Below are 24,598 nucleotides of genomic sequence, written 5' to 3' on the forward strand. Positions count from 1 at the left end.
CCACATTAAAATTAAGAAATTCTAATCAAGAAAGAGAAAACGAAAACTCTCAAGAGAGTTCCAAGGCAAGCCATAAGAGTAGGAAAATAGGTTTTAACAGATATAACCAAAAAAGGGCTTGTATCCATAATATATTAAGAACTTAAAAAAAAACATTGTCAGATAATTCAAAACAGTAAGTAGGATATTAGAACAGGCATCTCACAAAAGAGCACATCAAATGGCCAATAAATATATGAGAAGATGTTCAATCACATGAGTAATCAGAGAAATGAAAATGAAAATCACAATGAGATAGCACTACAAGCCCATCAGAAAAACAGAATATCAAGTGTTGGCAAGGATACAGAGCAATGGTATCACTCATATGCTGCTGACAGAAGTGTAAACTGGTAAAAACAACCTTGGAAAAGTTTGCCCTATCTCTCAAATCGAACATATATATACACTACGACCAACAGTGCCACACCAAGGTACATACCCAATGTAAATGTGTACAATGCACACCAATAGACATATAAAAGAATGTTCATAGCAGCAATATTCACAATAGCCCCAAACTGAAAAAATACCAATGTCTTTCAACAATAGAATGGATACATAGATTGTGTTATAGTCATACAGTAGACCCATCAATGAAAATAAACAAACTTCTTACACATGCAATTACATGTATGAATCTATCATATATAATGTTGAACAAAAAAGGCTAGACAAAAAATAATATGTACTATGTGATTCAATTTATGTAATGTTTTAAAAGCCAGGCAGAAATCAATTCGGGTGTTTGGGGATCATGCTTAGGGATCAATTTTCATAAAAGTCAAGATAGTGATTAGCTTTAAGAGAATGAAGGGGCAGTGACTGGGAGTGGGTATGAACAGGGCTTCTGGGACATGGTAATGTTAGACATCTTACAGGTGAAAATTATATGCTTGTTCATTTGGAGATATATCATTAAGCTGTACATTTTTGTTTTGCATACTTCTCTGAATTTATGTTAAATTGTTTCATTAGAAAAATCAAAGGATGGTATGATCAACTAATGTACATATTACAGAATGCTGCTCCAAGGTTCAGGAAGATGAGGACTGATATATGGAGGTTATTAATGACCTTGGAAAGAAACAGTTTAGGGGAATCTAGGTGGGGAGAAGCTCAAATAAAGTATGTTGAAGAGAGAATGGGAGGTGAAGAACAGAGGCATGAGTATAGACAACTGTTTGGAAAGACGTTGGTATGAAGGGGAGCAACTGGGTGATAGTTCAAAGGAAATGTAGGACGAAGAGAACATATTTTGTGTTTGTTTGCTTTAAGATGGGAGCTAGTAAAGCACATATTTGGCTGAAAATAACCCAGTCAAGAGGGATAAAAGATACAAGAACAAGAGGAGGTAAGTGTAAGAGTGAAATACTTGAAAAAAGTGAGAAAGATTTGGAACATAAAGCACACAAATGCACACAGATGTGACCTTTGACACACACAGGATAAAAAAAGTGAACCTATAATACTTATAAATAGAACACTAAGAGAAGGCATAAGAGGGAAAATAATTCTAATGTGGGAAAAGGAGGAATGGAAGCATGTAATCAGGGAAGGTAGAGTGGGAGGGGACATTTGAACTAAGTTTGGCAGGCTGGAAACATTTCAATATGTAGAGGATAAGAAGGAAATATTTTAGGTAGGGATGATTGCATAAACCAAAGTCAATTCTTCAAAGAGAAATGGAATTGGGAAATATGTTTATGAAGTAGCAAGTAGTGAGTGGTCTGCATGCTTATAGCCAATACTTGTGAGTGTGACAGTAGAGTGAGAAGTGAGTCTGGAAATGTAGTTTGAAGCAAATTGTAGATGGCTTGTGAGATTGGTCTTAATCCTATGGGTATTAAGTAGATATTATAGTTTATTCAGCTGGAAAAAAACATATAATTTAGTCTTTCAGATTTTTTTTTTAAAGAAAGGAACTCTTTCCTAAATAGTAGAATAAAGCTTGAATTAGGGAATGAGAAAGAACAGGGAGATTTGGGCCAGAAAGAGCCTTTAGAAAACTATAACAACACCTGTAGATGATAATGACAGCAGAACTGATTCCCTCTATATTCCCTAGAACATTCCATTCTTGGTGTTGTTTTTACCCAGATCAGAGGATTTAAAAGTATCATTTGATCTTAAAATAGAATTATTTTAGACTCTTTGGGAAATTAGGACATTCAAAAGCATCTGTGTATAGGGGGAGTTTAGAAAGCCACAAACATGCCCAGGGAAAATGCATGCTCAGAAAAGTCCTAAGAAGACCTGAAGCTTTCACTCAGGCTGATCTCTAGACTCAGAGCAAGCCTAGCTGAATGGTGAAGACCAGCACAGCCAAACTGCAAAGACTTGGAGAGTTGGTTTTTCTATTTTGGGGGGACTTTTTGGTGTTTTTCTTGTTGTTGTTTGTTTCAGCTCCTGGCAAAGAAATCTGTCAAACATCAGCTGACCATGAGCTAATGAAACAGAGACCTCAATGATCACACATGACAAGGGATAGTTCCTACAGAAATAGTTTGGAAAACTCTTAAAACAAAAGGACTACTACAGCCTTCAACAATAAAAAAGACAGCAAACCTTAAAAAAAATGGGGTATCTGATTTCCACAGTATAACATTTCAATGCTCAATTTTCAACAACAAAAAAAATCACCAGGCATACAAAGAAAGAAGAAAACATGGCTCACTCAGTGAAATAGAATAAATTTACAGGAACCATGCTAATGAAACTATAGACATCAGACTTACTAGACCAAAACTTTAAAACAACTGTCTTAAATATGTTCAAAATGCTAAGAGAAAACATGGACAAAGAACTAAAGGAAGTCAGGAAAACAAATTGTAAAAGGGAACCAAACTAATTCTGGAGATGAAAACAACTAAAACTAAAATGAAAAATTCCCTAAAGAGATTTTAGGGGGGCTTCCCTGGTGGCGCAGTGGTGGAGAGTCCGCCTGCCGATGCAGGGGACGCGGGTTCGTGCCCCGGTCCGGGAGGATCCCACATGCCGCGGAGCGGCTGGGCCTGTGAGCCATGGCCGCTGAGCCTGCGCGTCCGGAGCCTGTGCTCCGCAACGGGAGAGGCCACAGCAGTGGGAGGCCCGCGTACCGCAAAAAAAAAAAAAAAAAAAAAGAGAGATTTTAGGGAAGATATGGGCAGCAGAACAAAGAATCAGTAAATCTGAAGATAGGAAAATTGAAATTATTGAGTCTGAGAAGCAGAAAGAAAAAAGAATGAAGAATTACCAAATGATCCAACAATTCCATTTCTGAGTATATACCCAAATGCCTTGAAAGTAGGGCCTCAAACAGATACTTGTGCATCAATGTTCATAGCAGCCTTATTCACAATAGCCAATAGGTTGAAACCCTCCCAAATCCATTAACAAATGAATAGATAAACAAAGTGTGGTATATATGTACAATGGAATACTATTCACCCTTAAAAAGAAATGAGGGGGCTTCCCTGGTGGTGCAGTGGTTGAGAATCTGCCTGCCAATACAGGGGACACAGGTTCGGGCCCTGGTCTGGGAGGATCCCACATGCCGCGGAGCGACTGGGCCCGTGAGCCACAACTACTGAGTCTGCGCATCTGGAGCTTGTGCTCCGTAACAAGAGAGGCCGTGACAGTGAGGGGCCCGCACACCGCGATGAAGAGTGGCCCCTACTCACCGCAACTAGAGAAAGCCCTCACGCAGAAATAAAGACCCAACACAGCCAGAAATAAATAAATAATTAATTTTTTTTTTAAAAAAAGGAATGAAATTACGATACATGTTACAACATGGATGAAACTTGAAAACTCTATGCTAACTGAGACAAGCCAGATGAAAGGAGAAATATTATTTGATTCCACTTAACATGAAGTACCTAGAATAGGCAAACTCAAAGACAGAAAGTAGAAGAGGTTACCAAGGGTTGCAGGGAGAAGCGAATGGGAGTTATTGTTTAAAGGGTAGAGTTTTTGTTTGGGATGATGAAAAAGTTCTGGAAATGAATAGTGTTGATGTTGCACAACACTGTGAATGTACTTAGTGTAAATAAATTATACACTTAAATTTTTAAATGGTTAAAATAGCAAATTTTGTGTTATATATATTTACCACAATAAAAAAGTACCCAAAAAAGTAGATGCCTAAGAGAAAAGTACCCAAATACTCACCAGTTCTAGTTTCCATTTTTCAGCCTCACTAGCAGATGCAGCTTTGATAATATCTGCATTGCCATGGGAAAATGATCTCTTGGCAGCTTCATCCACCCTAGAATCTTCACCTGTTGTAATCCAAGAATTCTGTATATTTCCCTAAAATAAAATGTGAAAGTACTTGCATTCAGCCTTTAACTTTAAATCAATATACATACTTTACAAATGGAATACTGATTATTATCTGTGATGAAAGGAATAAGAAAAAGAGCAGATGCTCCTAAATACAAATCAAGAATTATTTTACATTTTCAAGCTATTAGGGTCATATTCCAAACAAGTGTTATAAAGTCACATTCCTACAGGTACAGGCAATAACGTAAATGAGCAAAGAGGGCTGGATATCAGTATATTGAACAAGTGAACTTATCTCTTACTTCTTTGAAGACATATACTCTTGAAACACATAAACCTCTCTTGGTTTGTTTTTCATTTTCCACATTTCATAAAGGCATGACTAATAATAATAATAATACATATGATGTTTATGTTTTCTACATGCCAGACACTGTTTTATGTCTTCCACATATATTAACACGTTTAATCATTACAACAATCCTATGAGAGAAGTTTCACTGTTATCTCCATTTTATAGATGGGGAAACTGAGTCACACAGAGTAACTGCTAAAAGTCACGGAGGTAGAAAGTAGCTAATAAGTGGCAGAGCTAGGATCTGAATCCTGGCATTCTAGCTCCAGAGTCCTAAACCACTATGCTCTTCTGCCTTTTCAGAAAATTATTTCTCTTCAATAAGAAAAACAGTGCATGGTGATAAACAGAACTGACATGCAGCCTGAACGTCAAGGATTCAGAAAGTAATGGTAGGGACCATGACAGAGCAACCAAAGGAAGTAGTCACTACTCAGTTTCAGTCAATTGCTGCCATGTGTGAATACCAACTCACATTACCAAAAAATCTTTTGATTTTTAAAAAGATGAGGCAGATATCTGGCTCTTCAACTGAAACAGTGTTAAATATTGAGTCAGTTTTTCAAACAAACAAAACATGCCTACAGACTGAATTTGGTGAACCCACTGTCAGCTTGAGAACTTCGGCATTCTTTCAACATTCAATGAAATAAGCAGCCCAAAGAACTGGGTGATTTATGTGTGAACCAAGAACTAAAATACTTATATTAATTTATTCAACAAGTAATTATTGAACTCCTGCTAAGGGCCAAGGGACACAGTAGTATTAATGAGGACATGTCCCCAAACACAGAACTATACTGCAGTGTCATATGTTAGAATGTAGTAAACTGCATTCCTCCAAAGTAGTATTCTGAGATTCTATTCCATATTCTTTGGGAAGTTCAGTTTAGTGGAAACTTCTGTGTAGTACCTACTATGTTCAGGCACTGTGCTAAAAGCTTGGGGAGGGGGATAAAAATGAGCAAGACCAATATTATTCTCAAGGAGTTTACAGGCTAATGAAGAAGAGAAACACCCAAGCAGATAATTTCAATTTAACAAGGCAAGTGCTAGGCCAGAGGTGTGCATGGGGGACTATGCCAGAACAGAAAAGGGATACTAAGAGCAACTGGAGAGTCAAGAAAAGTTTTCTGGAGAAGTTTTGACACTGGTATGATATCTGAAGGGTGAAAAAGAGTAAGCTAGATGGGAAGGGCATGCCAAGAAGAGAGAACATCATGAGAAAACTCACAGAGGCGTGAAACAGCTTGGTGCCTGCCAGAGACCTTTAGGCAATTCAGCATTACTAAAGATTGAAGCACAAGGCAATGAATGTCAGAAGATGAAGCTCTAACTGTTCACAACAGCCGAAATATGGAAACAACCTAAATGTCCATCGACAGATGAATGGATAAAGAAGATGTTGTACATATATACAATGGAATACTACTCAGCCATAAAAAAGAATGAAATAATGCCATTTGCAGCAACATGGATGCAACTAGAGACTATCATACTAAGTAAAGTAAGTCAGAAGGAGAAAGACAAATACCATATGATATCACTTATATGTGGAATCAATAATATGGCACAAGTGAAGCTATCTACAAAACAGAAACAGACTCACAGACATAGAGAACAGACTTGTGGTTACCAAGGGGGAGGAGGGAGGGAGAGGGATGGACTGGGACTCTGGGGTTGGTATATGCAAACTATTACATTTAGAATAGATAAATAACAAGGTCCTAACATATAGCACAGGGAACTATATTCAATAGCCTGTGATAAACCATAATGAAAAAGAATATAAAAAAAGAATGTCTGTCATGTGTATAACTGAGTCACTTTGTGTACAGCAGAGATTGGCACAGCATTGTAAATCAACTATACTTCAACAAAAAAATTAAAAAACAAAAAAAGGAAGAAGCTAGAGAGTTAAATAAGGGTCTGAAAAGTAAAGCATGCAATGCTAATAAGCTTGAACTTGATTCTGTAGGTAGGGAAAAAATCACCCAAGATGTGATTGCATTCAAAATAGTCTTGCAGAGAAATGAAGGAGGCTGGTACTAATTTCCTATGGAGAAACTGGAGACAGTATGTAGACTATAGATCACTGACTTACTATATAAAATATTGTTATTCTTTGGAAAGAAGTGCTAATCTAATTGACACTTTGTTCTTTCACAGATAGCTTTTAAAAACCTCGAATGGGGCTTCCCTGGTGGCGCAGTGGTTGGGAGCCCGCCTGCCGGTGCAGTGGGTGTGGGTTCGTGCCCCGGTCCGGGAGGATCCCACGTGCCGCGGAGCGGCTGGGCCCGTGAGCCATAGCCGCTGAGCCTGCGCATCCGGAGCCTGTGCTCCGCAACGGGAGAGGCCGCAGCAATGAGAGACCCGCGTAACGCAAAAAACAAAACAAACAAACAAAAACTCCAATGATATTTGACCAAGATTTCAAAAATCAAATTACATTTACATCCCTGAAGATCACTGAAAACCTTTGATTTCTTAACTGAGGGGAGGGGTTGGAATGGATGGGGATGAGAAGAGACATGGAAAGAAATGGCTCAGAAATTTTCTACTTAAAAAAAAATCTGCTAGATCTTTGACTGACCACACATGCCAAAATTTCTAATAAAAGGCATATTTTAATATAATTTTTTGAACTCTCAAGAAAAGCCCCTTAAGAAGGAAAAATGATGAAAAATGAAGATAGAAATGAAGTACTCTTTGAATGGTTTTAGTTTTTTAGAAATAATCTGCTTTCTTCTTCAACTGCTAGGTCATAAACTAGGCTAAAAGCTAAAAGTCATGTAGGCTGCCATCCAAGACCCAGTCCATGGCAAACGAAGATGGTTTGGTTCAATATTGACAAGCTATACCTAATCTAGGCAGAAAGGCAGTATAATTCGAGGCCAGGTAGATGGATTTGTGGAGTCAGATAGTCCTTTGTTTGAGTCCCAGCTTTGTGACATTAGACCAGTTACTTTGGTTACTTAACTGCTGTGTACCTTAATTTAATCACCTGAAAATAGACATAACAACACCTGCCTTGTGTGGCTATCATAAAATTGAAATAATATAATGTAAAGAAAGTACTTGATACAGTACCTGTCATATCATAGCCATGTAGTCATCAATAAATACTAATTATTACTATATAACTATTTCAATTGTTTTTCCAAAGAAAGCATTAAGAAACTTTGAAAATATATATTCAAATCTGCCAACAGCTTTGGCAAGATTTACTATCAACATGGTAATAGGCTCATTAAAAAGAGTGCAGAAAAAAAAGAAGATAATATCTCTTGATCTGTTTATATTCAAGATATTCTAAATAGTTTCATTTACCTCAAAACTCTCAATACAACACCATGCATAGGTTGCTGAAATGCCTCAATTCACCTACACAAGTAAAAAGTGGGGGGTAACAATTCTGTAACAACAAAATAACACAGAAGACTAACATTAAAATAGATATCAAGGTCACCTGACACATCTGCAACAACCGTTTCAATATTAGCACTATGTTTTAGCTCATGTGAACGTTTAAACAAAAACCTCTCTACAACTTTATGCTTTCTATAGTCTGTATATCTGTAGTTTTCTTTAGCAAGTTTCCTTTGTTCACATGGCAAAGCATGTGAGCGTTTACCATCATTTCCTTCCCCTTTTGCATTACTCACTTCTCTTGCCCTCTGATTCACTTCTCTGCCTAATTTCCTTTCTTATTTCACTTCCCCATCTTCCACTTCTTTCCATTGTATAAATATTGAAGACTATGAATAACTGAGTCACTGTTCGCTGCATATTTGGAGGAAAAGCAAAAGAATATACTTATTTTAAAAATGAACTTACTTCTAAGTACTTTCTATGTGGCTATATCATTTTCAAATTGACACGAAAATAATAAGAAACTAAGATGAAATTTTTAAATACTAATATTAATAATATAATAATATAAGCTGTGATTAACTACATCCTATAGCAAAAGAGTAAAAAACATTTTTAAGGCAGAAGTATCTCTGACAATTCATAAAGAGATATTAAGCTTAAACATTATTTAAATATCATAATAAAAGTTTTATGTCACAGAATTATAGAGATCATCTAATTCTCTGTTCCTCAAAATGTGGTCCACTGATACTAGACTCACTTAGGCAGCTTGCTAATAATTCATATTTTTAACTCAAAGACTTAGCCCAGACCAACTGAATCAGACTCTCAGAGAATGAAGCCCAGGATCTGCACTGTCAGCAAATATCCCAAGTGAGTGCCATTCACATTAAAGATTAAGAACTGCTAATATTGGTGAATTTCTCAAATGCCAATAAATAAACAGAGGACTCATGAGGTTTCATGCTTGAAAGTCCCATAAAATTACTTGTTCAACACCCAGCTTGTTAGGGACAATGGGAAGATTAACATTTTGAATCTTGGACCCTCAGGTCAGTGTTCTTCCCGCTACACCATGCTAACTAGACTTATTGGAACTCAAAGTTCAAAGAAAATTTAGAGAAATACAACAGAAATCTAAGCTACAGTTCTGAATAGTTGCTGGATTTTACCAAGTCCTTCCTATATTACATACTTCTTGCTTTCAGACCTGCTCTTTCCATATGGAAAAAACATAAATGGTATGCTCAGAAAGGAAACCAGAGTGGATATTAGGCATCACTACATCATTTCATTTAAGGATTCATTCCACCAATAAATTAAAATAGTGAATTTTAATTTTTGAGGCCCCAAGTGAATGCCAGCATAGCACTTCTGCCAAACTGCCAGAAAAAAAATCTAAGCAGTTAAGAAGGCAGGGGGAAAGGGTAGGAGGCAACATTCAAACTATGTATTTTAGTTTAATCGTTTAAATAAATGCTTACAGATGCATCCAGAAGTGTTTGTTCCCTCATTGCTTCCTCTTGCCTTTGAGATTTCAGCTCTTGTTGGAGCCTTTCATTTTCAAGCACAATTACTTGTACCCTATTTTTCATTCCAGAGAGTTCCTCCTATAAAAAACAGAAACAAATACCAAATACATTAAGCATTTTTTTCTTTTATTTTAAGAAATGCCACTTGTGGACTGCATACATTAAGCAGTTTGAAGTAGTGCTTTTTTTTGTTGATTACTAGATGATCCAATATGATATAAAGCATGGAAGACTGATGCTGTCTATCCATTTTCAGAAATATTATAATTACATCTAGACAAGGAAAGAAACTCAAGCATTAGCTAACAAAGAGAAGGCTGGGGGAAGATAGTAGAGGACCTGCTAATGGCCATATCACAGGACTGTGTGGTTTCTGACAATTTTTTGCAGGCTTACAGAAATGCTTTAATTAAAGGGTTTATCTAAAAGACTTTTAAGAATGAGGTAGACTGCTGAAAAATAAGGTAAGATATATTATTATTCTTGCTCAAATGCCAATAACTTGTTGAAAATTGACAGAGGACTACACAGATAATAGAGGACACTGAGATAGAAAGGCAAGGAAAGTTACAATGAATATCTATGAACTGCTAGCCAGATGGAAGGAAATTATGAGTGAAATAGTTTGGTGGAGAGTTCTTAAAGAGTGTTTCCTTGGCCGTGCAGGGCATAATATAAAGAATTACCAGTATATAGCAATTAGAAAAGCTATCAAGTTGCATCTCACCCTGAAAAAATGTGAAAAATATTGATATATTGATGGTACAATACTTAACTTAATCTTCATTACCAGTATAATTGTGCAATCATTTTTTATTACACTGGTTGTGTAAAAAACTATTGCACAATATATGAAAATTCCATTCAATTATTTTATTCAGAAAAAAAATCAAAGCTGTAATTGAAAACTGTACTTAAACAAACACTGCATACTTCCAGTTGTTGGTCTGCCATATAAGCAGCTTGGAAGACATCACTGCCATCTTCACAATAAGAAAAAAAGCTGAACAAACTAAAAAATCAACGACTCTTCTTAGATCCATCAGAGAATTAAGGTCACAGGGAAAACTATTATCCCTCAAAATGGACAGACAGACAGGCACTCCTGAGAACCACAACCTACCAGAGCAGAAATTTCTGGGGGGACCAGTGCCAGGGTAGAAAAATATATCAATAAAGTAATTGATGAAATGCTGGAAGCTTAGTGTAGACCAGTTTGAATTAAAAACTCCAGGAGAACCCAGTCTCTGGGGAGAAGGTGTCTCCTACACTTTTATAGGACACTACCAGGTTCTTACAGCAAAGACTAGTGAAAACTTCCCTCCTGCTTCCTCCAGTAGGAGAAGAAAAGTAACCAAAAAGCATTCTGTTCTTTTTAAACAGGCCTGCCTCAAGAGAAACTATCTTACCAGAGCCTAAAAAACATTTTATTTTTTCAGAACCAAAGTGAACTGGGGGAAGGGAAAAAAAACAACTCCAGCTTCTTAGCCTTGCCATCTCACTTAAGGGGAGGGGGAGACTGAGAAACACTTGTGAAGGACATAGCCAAGGGGCACAGGGTCACTAAAAGACTGAGAATTAATCATAGGACTACAAAATGCTCCCCATACTCCCATACCCTACCACCACATCAAAAGGGCTCTTATATCATAACAAGTGAATACACTAAAATAACTGCACATCTCAGAATGTATTTAAGAAGAATTCTCGGGCCTCCCTGGTGGCGCAAGTGGTTGAGAGTCCGCCTGCCGATGCAGGGGATACGGGTTCGTGCCCCGGTCTGGGAGGATCCCATATGCCGCGGAGCGGCTGGGCCCGTGAGCCATGGCCGCTGAGCCTGCGCGTCCGGAGCCTGTGCTCCGCAACGGGGGAGGCCACAACAGTGAGAGGCCCGCATACCGCAAAAAAAAAAAAAAAAAAAAAAAAAGAAGAATTCTCGAGGGAAGCCCAGAGACAACAGCGGAGACAAAAACCAGGACACTAGAGGAAATTTTAGCCTCTGACACTTATACTAACAGCAAACAGTAAACACAGTCTAACTCCTACAACAAACAAAAAACCTCACATTAAATGCATATTTCCCCCAGTTCCTTTTACTCAGTACATCATGTCCAGTATTCAACAAAAAATTAGAAGGCATACTAAAAGACTTAAAACACAGATGCAAGAGACTAAGCAAGCATAGAACCAGACTTGGATATAGCAGAGATGTTGGAATTATCAGATGGAGAGCTTAAAGTAATTATGATTAACATGCTAAAGGGTCAAATGGAAAAAGTTGTCTACATGAAAGAACAGATGGGTAATGGAAACTAAGAAAAAGATCAAAATGCTGGAAATCAAAAACATTGTAGTAGAAATGAAGATTGACTTTGATGGGCTCATTAATAGACTGGACACAACTTTTTTTTTTTTCCCCTATTTTTTTGGTCATGCCACGTGGCATGAAGGATCTTAGTTCCCCAACCAGGGATCGAACTTGCACCCCCTGCAGTGGAAGCACAAAGTCTTAATCACTGGACCACCAAGGAAGTCCCTAGGCTGGACACAACAAAGGAAAGAATCAGTGAGCTTGAAGAACTGTCAACAGAAACTTCTCAAATTGAAATGCAAAGAAGAAAAAGAATGAAAAAGACAGAAGAGAATATCCAAGAATTGTGGAATAATAATAAAAGGAAAAGAAATATGTGAAGCAATAATTACTGAGAATTTCCCCAAATTAATTATAAGCACCAAACCACAGATCCAAGAAGCTCAGAGAACACTGAGCAAGATAAAACTAAAAAATGCACACCCAGGAATAGCATATTCAAACTGCAGAAAATCAAAGACAAAGAGAAATTCTTTAAAGAAGTCAGAGAAAAAAATACCCTTACCTATCAAGAAGCAATGATGAGAATTATATCAGCTACTCTTCAGAAACTATGCAAGCATGGATAGAATGCAATGGAATATTTAAAGTTTTGAAAGATAAAAACACCACCAACCTAGAATTCTGCATTCAGTGATACCAACCTTCAAAAGTGAGGGAAAAATAAAGACTTTCTCAGATAACCAAAAATTAGGAAATTTGTCTCTGGTAGACCTGCCTTGCAAGGAATGTTACAAGAAGCTCTTCAGAAAGTAGGAAATTTATTTAGGTTATAAACTCAGATCTACATAAAGAAAGAAAGAGCATTTGAGAAGGCATATATGAAGATAAAGTAAAATCTTTTATTTTTCTTAATGTTAATTGATCTAACAGGTAACAGTTTGTTCAGTATCATATTAGCAATAGTGTATGTAGTGATCATAGCTTATGGATAATTGAAATGAATGACAGCAATGCATAAGGGTCAGGAGGGAGGAACTGGTCACCCTGTTATAAGGAACTTTCCCAACCCCTGAAGTGCTCATTGAAAGTAGGCTTAGATTAGTGGTAAATGTAACTGCAAACTCAAGGACAACCACTTATAAAAGTTAAAAAAAAAAGAAGTTCAATTGATATGCTAAGAGAGGAGAAAATGCAATCATATAACATGGTCACTCAAAACCAGAGATGGCAGACAAAACAAGTGGAGGACAAAAAAAAGAAATAAAGAACAAGGGCAATGAATAGAAAACAGTAACAAATATGGTAGGTATGATAGATATCTAACTATATCAATAATCACATTAAACATCCATGATCTGACTATACCAATGAAAAGACAGACTGTCAGAAAAAATAAGACCCAAGTACATGTTGTCTACAAGATGCCTACTTTAAACCTAAAGACACAGATACTTTAAAAGTAAAGGGATGGAGAAAGACATACTATGCTAACATAAATCAAAAGAAAGCTGGAGTAGCTGTATTAATTTCAGACAAAGCAGACTTCATACTAAGGAAAAAAATATCAGGGATAATAAAGAGGCATGACATATTGATAAACAGGTCAATTTTCTAAGAAGTCATAATAATCCTAATGTGTGTGTGCCTAACAACAGAGCATCAAAATGCATAAGGCAAAAACTGATAGAACTGTAAGGAGAAACAGATGTATCTACTATTTCAGTTGGAGATTTCAATATCCCTCTATCAGTAATTGACAGATCTGGCAGACTGGCAAAATATCAGTATGGACATAGTTGAACTGAATGGCACCATTAATCAACTGGATCTAATTGACATTTATATACTACTGCATACAACAACAACAAAATACACATTCTTCTCAAGCTAACACAGAACATTCACCAAGACATACCATATTCTGTGGCCTAAAACCATATGTTAACAAATTAAAAAGAATACAAATCACAAAAAGTATGTTATCAGACTATAATGGACTTAAACTAGAAATCAATAACAGAAAGATAGCTGGAACACTCCCAATATATGTGGTGGTTAAACAACACTTTCTAAATATATACGGGTCAAGGACAAAATCTCAAGAAATAAACTGAAGATATTTTGAACTTAACAAAAATGAAAATACAAATCGAAATTTGTGCGATGCAACTAAATCAGGGAAAAATATTAGAAAAGAATAAAGATTTCAAATCAATACTCTCAGGAAACTAAAATGAACAAACAACAACAAAAAAAACCAAATTAAATCCACAGTAAGCAGAAGAAAAGATAAAAATAATTAGGGTAGAGATAAATGAAATTAAAAACAGGAAATCAACAGAGAAAAGCAACAAAGCCAAAAGCTTGGTCATTGAAATGATCAATGAAATTGATTAGACTCTAGCCAGGCTAACTAAGAAAAAAAGAGAGAAGACACAGATTACTGATATCAGAAATGATACCACTACAGATCCTATGGACATTAAAAGGATAATAAAGGAATATTATGAACAACTGTATATCCATAATTTCATAACCTGGAGAAAATGAACCAACCCCTTGAAAGACACAATCTACCAAATCACAAAAGGAGAAACAGTTAACCTGAATAGGCCTACATCTATTAAAGAAATTGAATAAATAATTAATAATCTTTCAAAACAGAAAGCACCAGGCCCAACATTGGTTCACTGGTGAATTCTGTTAAACATTTAAGGAACAAATGAGACCAATTCTGTAAAATATCTTCTATAAAATACCAGAGGAAATACTTCCTAACTTATTCTACGAAGTCAGCATTAACCTACTACGCAAACCGGGTGAAGACACTATAGGAATGAAAAACTACAGACCAAAATATTTCATGAATACAGATGCAAAAATTCTCATCAAAATATTAGTGAATCAAATCCCACAATATATCAAAATAATTACAACAGGACCAAATTGAATTTAATCTACCTATGCAAGTCTGGCTCAATATTTCAAAATCAAATAACATAATTCAACAAGTTAGAAAAAAAATCATAGGATCATATTAATAGATGCAAAAAAAGCAAGTAACAAAATCCAGGAGGCATTCAAGATAAAAACCTCAGTGAACTAGGAATAAAGGAAATACATCTTCAGTTTAATAAAGAACATCTACAAATAACTCATAGCTAACATTGTACTTCACGGTGAGACAATAGATGGCTTCCTACCAAGATCAAGAATAAGACAATGATGTCACCTCTCATCATTCTTATTTAACATCATATTAGAAGTCCTAGCTAATACAATAAGGCAAGAAAAGAAAATAAAAGCTATACAAGAAGAAAATTTTTAAAAAGACAGCTGTATTTGTCACAGATGACATTATTGTCTATGAAGAAAACCTCAAAGAATCAAAAAAAACTGCTAAAATAAGTGATTATAGCAAGGTTGCAGATTACAACATTAATATACAAAAGTCAATTGTTTTCTTACATATCAGTAATGAGTAATTGGTATTTGAAATTAAAAACACAATACCATTTACATTAACACTGAAAAAATGAAATACTCAGGTATAAACTACACAAAATATGTATAAGATCTATAAGAATAAAACTGCAAAACTCTGATGAAGACATCAAGGAATATCTAAATAAATGGAGAGATATTCCATGTACGTGGAGAGGAAGATTCAATATTGTCAAAATATCACCTCCTCCTAACTTGATAGATTTCAATACAATCTCAATCAAAATTCCAGCATGTTACTTTGTAGATATTTACAAACTGATCTTAGAGTTTATATAAAGAGGCAAAAGACCCAGAAAAGCCAACATGATATTGAAGGAAAAGAACAAAATTGGAAGATTGACACTACTAGACCTCAAGACTTACTCGAAAGCTCCAATAATCAAGGCAGTGTAGGACTTCCCTGGTGGCGCAGTGGTTAAGAATCCACCCGCCAATGAAGGGGACATGGGTTCGAGCCCTGGTCTGGGAAGATGCCACATGCCACAGAGCAACTAAGCCAGTGCGCCACAACTACTGAGCCTGCACTCTAGAGCTCGTGAGCCACAACTACTGAGCCTGTGTGCTACAACTACTGAAGCCTGCATGCCTAGAGCCCGTGCTCTGCAACAAGAGAAGCCACTGCAATGAGAAGCCCGCACACCTCAATGAAGAGTAACCCCTGCTTGCTGCAACTAGAGAAAGCCCATGCGCAGCAAAGAAGACCCAATGCAGCCAAAAATAAATAAATGAAAAATTTAAATTTTTTTTTAAAAGACAGTATGGTATTTGTGAAAGAACTGACCAATAGATCAATGAAGCAGAATGGTGAGCCCAGAAATAGACTTACACAAGTACAGTTAACTGATCTTTAACGTGGAATAAGGGTAATTCAATATAGATAGTCTTTACAAAAAATGATGCTGAAACAGATGGATATCTATATGGAAAAAAAATTTAAATAAATCTAGACACAGATCTTATACCTTCACAAATATTAACTCAAAATGGAGCACAGATCTAAATGTAAAACACAAAATAATCAAACAGCTAGAAGAAGAATAAGAGAAAATATTAGTGACCTTGGGTTTCACAATATTTTTAGATATAATACCAAAAGCACAATTCCACGGAAAAAAATTGATTAAAAAATTGATAAGTTGAACTTGATTAAAATTAAAAACTTCTGCTCTATGACGCTGTTAAGAAAATCAAAAGACAAGCCAAAATTGAGAGAAAAGAATTGCAAAAGACATATGTGATAAATGACTGGTACCCAAAGCACATAAAGAACTTTTGAAACTCAACAATAAGAAAATGAACAACACCATTAAAAAAATGGGCAAAAGACCTGAATAGGGCTTCCCTGGTGGCGCAGTGGTTGAGAGTCCGCCTGCCGATGCAGGGGACACGGGTTCGTGCCCCGATCCCGGAAGATCCCACATGCCGCGGAGCAGCTGGGCCCGCGAGCCATGGCCGCGGAGCCGGTGTGTCCGGAGCCTGTGCTCCGCAACGGGAGAGGCCACAGCAGTGAGAGGCCCACGTACAGCAAAAAAAAAAAAAAAAAAAAAAAAAAAAAAAAAAGACCTGAATAGATACCTCATCAAAGAAAGTATATAAATGGAAAATAAGCATATGAAAAAAATATTCAACACTGTATGTCATCAGGGAATTGAAATTAAAACATATCTTTAACACACTAGAAATCAAAACACTGACAACACCAAATCCTGGCAATGATGTGGAACATCAGGAACTCTTATTCTTTGCTGGCAGGAAAACAAATGGCACAGCCACTGTGGAAGACAGTGTGGCAGTTTCTTATAAGACTAAACAGGGCTTCCCTGGTGGCGCAGTGGTTGAGAGTCTGCCTGCCGATGCAGGGGACACGGATTCGTGCCCCGGTCCGGGAGGATCCTACATGCCGCGGAGCGGCTGGGCCCGTGAGCCATGGCCGCTGAGCCTGCGCATCTGGAGCCTGTGCTCCACAACCAGAGAGGTCACAACAGTGAGAGGCCTGCGTACCGCAAAAAAAAAAAAAAGACTAAACATACTGTTACGAGGCAATCCAGCAATTGTGCTTTGTGGTATTTACCCAAATGAGTAAAAAATTTATGTCCACACAAAACCTCTACACAAATGTTTACAGTAGCTTTATTCATAGTTGCCAAAACTTGGAAGCAAGCGAGATTTCCTTCAATGGGTGAATGGATAAACAAACTATGTTATATCCATACAATGGAATATTACTCAGTGATAAAAAGAAATGAGCTATCAAGCCATGAAAAGACATGAAGGAAACTTAAATGTATATTATGAACTCAATGAAGCCAATCTGAAAAGGCTACAAAACTGTATGATTCCAACTATATGACATTCTGGAAAAGGCCAAACTATGGAGACAGTAAAAAGATCAGTGGTTGCCAGGGGTTTAGCAGGTAGGAAGGGATAAATAGCACAGTGCAGATGATATTTAAGGCAGTGAAATTATTCTGCATGCTACTGTAATGGTGGGTATATGTCATTATACGTTTTTTAAAACTTATAGAATATAAAACACAAAGAGTGAACACTAATGTAAACTGAGGAATTTAGTAAATAATAATGTAATAATAGTGGCTCATCAATTGTAACAAACAATTGTACTACACTGATGCATGATGTAAATAACAGGGGAAACTGCTGTGGAGCTATGAAGTACATGGGAGTACCTGGGAACACTATGTACTTTCCATTCAACTTTTCTGTTAACCTAAAACTGATCTAAAAAATAAAGTCTATTAATTAATCAAACTAATAAGATTTCTAGGCCCTTAAACATTACTTTCATTATCTTACTCACTTGTTAAAATGCATCATATTTATACTCTGTCTGACTTTCAAGGATTTTTTAATCTTCCATTTTATCAGTTCAGCATTATTTTAATTATTTCTAAGAGATGTCCTCCATTGTAAGAATTTAGAAATAGATGTCTCATGTCCCCCATAAATAAATCATATTCATCCTGAATATATTCTTTCATTGTTGCTGTTTTCTCTTTGAAATTTGTTCATCTCCCTTCTGCTGATCTAATGATCCTACGCCTTAAGATTATTCTCTCCCATAAAAACATCTCCAAAGACACTAGCTTTTAGTAACCTTCTTCTCTCATTATAATTATAGTTTATACCACAAAATAAATGGCTACACTATATCTTCTAAAGGGCTGCTGTTGTCCTCATAGGTTAACAGTGCTCTCAACTAGATGGTAAGTTTATTATGATGTATATTGCAGAGTGGCAGAATCTGCCATCCCCTAATATGTCACTTTGGAAGAATTATCTTGAGCTAAGGGCATGTGAAAAACAGCAGGTACAAAAGAGTGCTCTGACCTCCCCTTTTCTTCCTGAAAGCAGGAATAAAACTCTCACGTGAAAGATGCTCTCCCTACACCAGGAAGAAAAAAACATTCTTATCACCAGAGACAAGAAGTAGAGGCTGAGAGAAATCTGTACAAACAGACCTTGTTAGAAGAACTCATCTTCTTTACCTCCCCACATATTTTAGTTACACTTCCACAGCTGCCTCTCTTTGTTCAACCAAGTATAAAAACATTTAGGTTTCACCACTTCTTCGGGTCTTCACTTCCTTATGAAGGTTCCCATGTCACATAAATCCTGCATTAAATAAATGGGTATCCTTTCATCCTGTTAATCTGTCTTATGTCAATTTAATTTTAAGGTCCAACCAAAGACACTAAAAGGGCAGAGCTAAACTTTTATTTCCCCTACAATATCTCTTAAGTTTTACCCACAGCATTTTAGGAATTAACAGAAGCTTATTAATGGACTGAGTCCTAGGATATTATTTCAGCTTTTCTGGTAATCCAAGAATACTTGTATAATAATGGTTGTATCCTCAAGAACAAAGAGAAAATGACATGCTAAGATCAGGAAACTCCCTTGAAAACTCAAGACATTAAATGTTTAAAGGTTTCTTAAGTTACCTATCAGACTTACACCTTGGAAGAGTAGCCAAACGTTGAAAATATAATACATATAATACTGATAAAAAAGATATCAGTAACTCCTATAAAAATATCACATGATCTGATGCACTGATATTAAAAAAAACCCAAAAAACTAAAACATTAACATACTTTGGGAAGGCAGAAAGGCTCCAATGGCATTAATGACATTACTAAAGTTCATACAGTTCATACAGTCATGCAACATGTAACATCTAGTTACATGCCATAGGTGACACATCTGGTTTCTTGATCATAAGTATCAGTACCCCAATGAGCTATACATATTCAAAGTCAAGGTAAGAACCTTTATACTGACATGGGGTAGATCTAATCTACTGCTTAGAATCCCTACTTGCTGCACAACAATTTCAATAGGTTGATAAGTATGGGAGAATGATTGGTATTACTATTCCAAAGCATTTGCCATAAGCTGGGCTAAAGTAAACAGGGTGGAAAGGAAAATTTCTGAAACATGAGAGAATATTATCAAAATATTAGACATAGTTATAGACTACTGGGAAATTAAATATTCAGAAATGGCATAGTCAGGAGTATCATTCCTAAGACTGAGAAGCTCCTATTACACATCAGTCTTTTCACTCATATAAAGATGGCAACTGTAAATGCATTGCTATAAACGTGACTAATAATAGCAAATTTTCATACAAGGCATTATTAATATCAACTTTAATTTAGGTTGGCTTAAATTTTTAATGAGAAACTTACCTTACAGAACTTGACTTCTGCCTCTAAATGATGAATGTATTGAGACTGGTCACTGATGATGGGAACAAAATTGTGTATAGCAGTCATATCAGTTTCCTCATATTCTGATGACTTCTAAGGCAAAACCAAAAACAAATGAAGGATGTTTGGATTTAGCAAAGAATCAGTTAATACCATCTCCATACTCAATTTAGCACTGATGTCATATAAACATAGTATAAACATAGACTAGGGAGATTGCTTCAAGATGGCAGAGTAGAAGGATGTGCTCTCACTCCCTCTTGCAAGAGCACCGGAATCACAACTAACTGCTGAAAAATCATCAACAAGAAGACACTGGAACTCACCAAAAAAGATACCCCACATCCAAAGACAAAGGAGAAGCCTCAATGAGATTGTAGGAGGGGTGCAATCACGATAAAATCAAATCCCATAACTTCTGGGTGGGTGACTCACAAACTAGAGAACACTTATACCACAGAAGTCCATCCACTGGAGTGAAGGTTCTGAGCCCCACGTCAGGCTTCCCAACCTGGGGTTCCAGCAACGGGAGGAGGAATTCCCAGAGATCCAGACGTTCAAGGCTAGCAGGATTTGAGTGCAGGACTTTGACAGGACTGGGGGAAACAGAGAATACACTCTTGGAGGGCACACACAAAGTAGTGTGTGCATCAGGACCCAGGGAGAAGGAGCAGTGACCCCACAGGAGACTGAACCAGACCTACCTGCTAGTGTTGGAGGGTCTCCTGCAGAGGCGGGCGGTAGCTGTGGCTCACTGAAGGGACAAGGACACTGGCAGCAAAAGTTCTGGAAGGTACTCCTTGGCGTGAGCCCTCCCGGGAGTCTGCCATTAGCCCCACCAAAGAGCCTGTAGCCCCCACTGCTGGGTTGCCTCAGGCCAAACAACCAACAGGGAGGGAACTCAGCCCCACCCATCAGCAGACAAGCGGATTAAAGTTTTACTGAGCTCTGCCCACCAGAGAAACACCCAGTTCTACCTACCACCAGTCCCTCCCATCAGGAAGCCTGCACAAGCCTCTTAGATAGACTCATCCACCAGAGGGCAGACAGCAGAAGCAAGAAGAACTACAATCCTACAGCCTATGGAATGAAAACCACATTCAAAGACAGACAAAATGAAAAGGCAGAGGACTATGTACCAGATGAAGGAACAAGATAAAACCCCAGAAAAACAACTAAATGAAGTGGAAATAGGCAACCTTCCAAAGAAAGAATTCAGAATAATCATAGTGAAGGCGATCCAGGACATCAGAAAAAGAATGGAGGCAAAGATCAAGAAGATGCAAGAAATGTTTAACGAAGACCTATAAGAATTAAAGGACAAACATCTAGAAGAATTAAACAACAAAAAACAGAGATGAACAATACAATAACTGAAATGAAAAACACACTAGAAGGAATCAATAGAAGGATAACTGAGACAGAAGAACAGATAAGTGACCTGGAAGACAATGATGGAATTCACTGCTGTTGAACAGAGTAAAGAAAAAAGAATAAAAAGAAATGAAGACAGCCTAACAGACCTCTGGGACAACATTAAATGCACCAACATTCGCATTATAGGGGATCCAGAGGAGAAGAGAGAGAGAAAGGACCCGAGAAAATATACGAAGAGATTATAGTGGAAAACTTCCCTAATATGGAAAACGAAACACCCAGGTGCTGCAAGCACAGAGAGTCCCAGGCAGGATAAACCAAAGGAGAAACACACTGAGACACATAGTAATCAAACTGAGAAAAATTAAAGACAAAGAAAAATTATTAAAAGCAAAAAGGGAAAAATGACAAATAACATACAAGGGGAGCTTCCCTGGTGGCACAGTGGTTAAGAATCTGCCTGCCAATTCTGGGGACATGGGTTCAAGCCCTGGTCTGGGCAGATCCAACATGCTGTGGAGCAGCTAAGCCCATGTGCCACAACTACTGAGCCTGCACTCTAGAGCCCCCAACACACAACTACTGAGCCCTCATGCTACAACTACTGAAGCCCACATGACTAGAGCCCACATGACAAGAGGAGAAGCCACCACAAGGAGAAGCCCGTGCACAATGAAGAGTAGCCCCCACTGACCGCAACTAGAGAAAGACGGCGTGCAGCAATGAAGACCCAATGCAGCCAAAAAAAAAAAAAAAAAGAAAGAAAAAAAACCATACAAGGGAACTCCCATAAGGTTAACAGCTGATTTCTCAACAGAAACTCTACAAGCCAGAAAGGAGAGGCAAGATATACTTAAAGTGATTAAAGGGAAGAAACTACAACCAAGATTACTCTACCTGGCAAGGATCTCACTCAGATTTGACAGAGAAATCAAAAGCTTTACAGACAAGCAAAAGCTAAGAAAATTCAGCACCACCAGATCAGCTCTACAACAAATGCTAAAGGAACTTCTCTAAGAGGGAAACATAAGAGAAGAAAAGGACCTATTAAAAAATGGTAATAGGAACATATATATCAATAATTACCTTAAATGTGAGTGGATTAAATGCTCCAACCAAAACACACAGATTGGTTGAATGGATACAAAACCAAGACTCTGTATATATGCTGTCTACAAGAGATGCACTTCAGACCTAGGGACACATAGAGACTGAAAGTGAGGGGATGGGAAAAGATATTCCATGAAAATAGAAATCAAAAGAAAGCTGGAGTAGCAACACTTAGATCAAAAGACTTTAAAATGAAGAATGCTACAAGAGACAAGAAAGGACACTACATAATGATCAAGGGATCAATCCAAGAAGATATAGCAATTATAAATATATATGCACCCAACAGAGAAGCACCTCAATACATAAGCAAAGGCTAAGAGCTATAAAAGAGATAAATGACAGTAACACACTAATATTGGGGGACTTTAACATCACACATACACCAATGGACAAATCATCCAGACAAAAAATTAATAAGGAAACACAAGCTTTAAATGACATAATAGACCAGTTAGATTTAATTGATATTCATAGGACATTCCATCCAAAAACAACAGTATACACTTTCTTCTCAAGTGCATATGGAATATTGTCCAGGATAGATCACACCTTGGGTCACAAATCAAGCCTTGTAAATTTAAGAAAACTGAAATCATATCAAGCATCTTTTCCTACCACAACACTATGAGATTAGAAATAAATTACAGGGAAAAAAACATTAAAAACACAAACATATGGAGGCTAAACCATATGTTACTAAATAACCAAGAGATCACTGAAGAAATCAAAAAGGAAGTTAAAAAACACCTACAGATACATGACAATGAAAACACGATGATCCAAAACAGATGGGATCCAGCGAAAGCAGTTCTAAGAGGGAAGTTTATAGCAATACAATCCTACCTCAGGAAACAAGAAAAATCTCAAATAAACAATCAAACCTTACACCTAATGGAACTAGAGAAAGAAGAACAAACAAAACCGAAAGTTAGTAGAAGGAAAGAAATCATAAAGATCAGAGCACAAATAAATGAAATAGAAACAAAGAAAACAATAGCAAAGATCAATAAGACTAAGAGCTGGTTCTTTGAGAAGATAAACAAAATTGATAAACCTTTAGCCAGACTCATCAAGAAAAAGAGGGAGAAGACTCAAATCAATAAAATTAGAAACGAAAAAGGAGAAGTTACAACAGACACTGCAGAAATACAAAGCATCATCAGAGACTAGTGCAAGCAAAAGTATGCTAATAAAATGGACAACCTGGAAGAAATGGACAAATTCTTAGAAAAGCACAAACTTCTGAGACTGAACCAGGAAGAAACGGAAAATATGAATAGACCAATCACAAGTAATGAAATTTAAACTGTGAATAAAAATTTCCAACAAACAAACGTCCAGGACCAGATGGCTTCACAGGTAAATACTATCATACATTTAGAGAAGAGCTAACACCCATCCTTCTCAAACTCTCCCAGAAAATTGCAGAGGAAGGAAAACTCCCAAACTCATTCTACAAGGCCACCATCACTCTGATACCAAAACCAGACAAAGATACTACAAAAAAAGAAAATTACAGACCAATATCACTGATGAACATAGATGCAAAAATCTTCAACAAAATACTAGCAAACAGAATCCAACAACACATTAAAAGGATCATACACGGTGATCAAGTGGGATTTATCCCATGGATGCAAGGATTCCTCAATATATGCAAATCAATGTGATACACCATATTAACAAACTGAAGAATAAAAACCATATGATCATCTCAATAGATGCAGAAAAAGCTTAAGACAAAATTCAACACCCATTTTGATAAAAACTCTCCAGAAAATGGGCATAGAGGGAACCCACCTCAACATAATAAAGGCCATATACGACAAACCCACAGCAAACATCATTCTCGATGGTGAAAAACTGAAAGAATTTCCTCTAAGATCAGGAACAAGACAAGGATGTTCACTCTCGCCACTATTATTCAAGATAGCTTTGGAACTCCTAGCCATGGCAATCAGAGAAAAATAGAAACAACAGGAAT

General features: G+C 37.0%; 1 protein-coding gene across 4 annotated transcripts in view; it reads right to left on the bottom strand.

Annotated features, from left to right (window-relative positions):
- The window catches only part of SDCCAG8 (SHH signaling and ciliogenesis regulator SDCCAG8), a 274,761-nt gene that overhangs the window by 230,697 nt on the left and 19,466 nt on the right, over window positions 1–24,598 (bottom strand). For all 4 annotated transcript variants that reach the window (XM_060090899.1, XM_060090898.1, XM_060090900.1 and 1 more), the window contains exons 4-6: window positions 20,104–20,217; window positions 9,523–9,648; window positions 4,192–4,332 (exon numbers count right to left, since the gene is read on the bottom strand). In XM_060090899.1, the coding sequence (XP_059946882.1) occupies window positions 4,192–4,332; window positions 9,523–9,648; window positions 20,104–20,217 (381 nt within the window). The remainder of the gene's footprint in view (window positions 1–4,191; window positions 4,333–9,522; window positions 9,649–20,103; window positions 20,218–24,598) is intronic.

This window comes from Mesoplodon densirostris, chromosome 2 (assembly GCF_025265405.1).
Source record: "Mesoplodon densirostris isolate mMesDen1 chromosome 2, mMesDen1 primary haplotype, whole genome shotgun sequence".
NCBI lineage: Eukaryota > Metazoa > Chordata > Mammalia > Artiodactyla > Ziphiidae > Mesoplodon > Mesoplodon densirostris.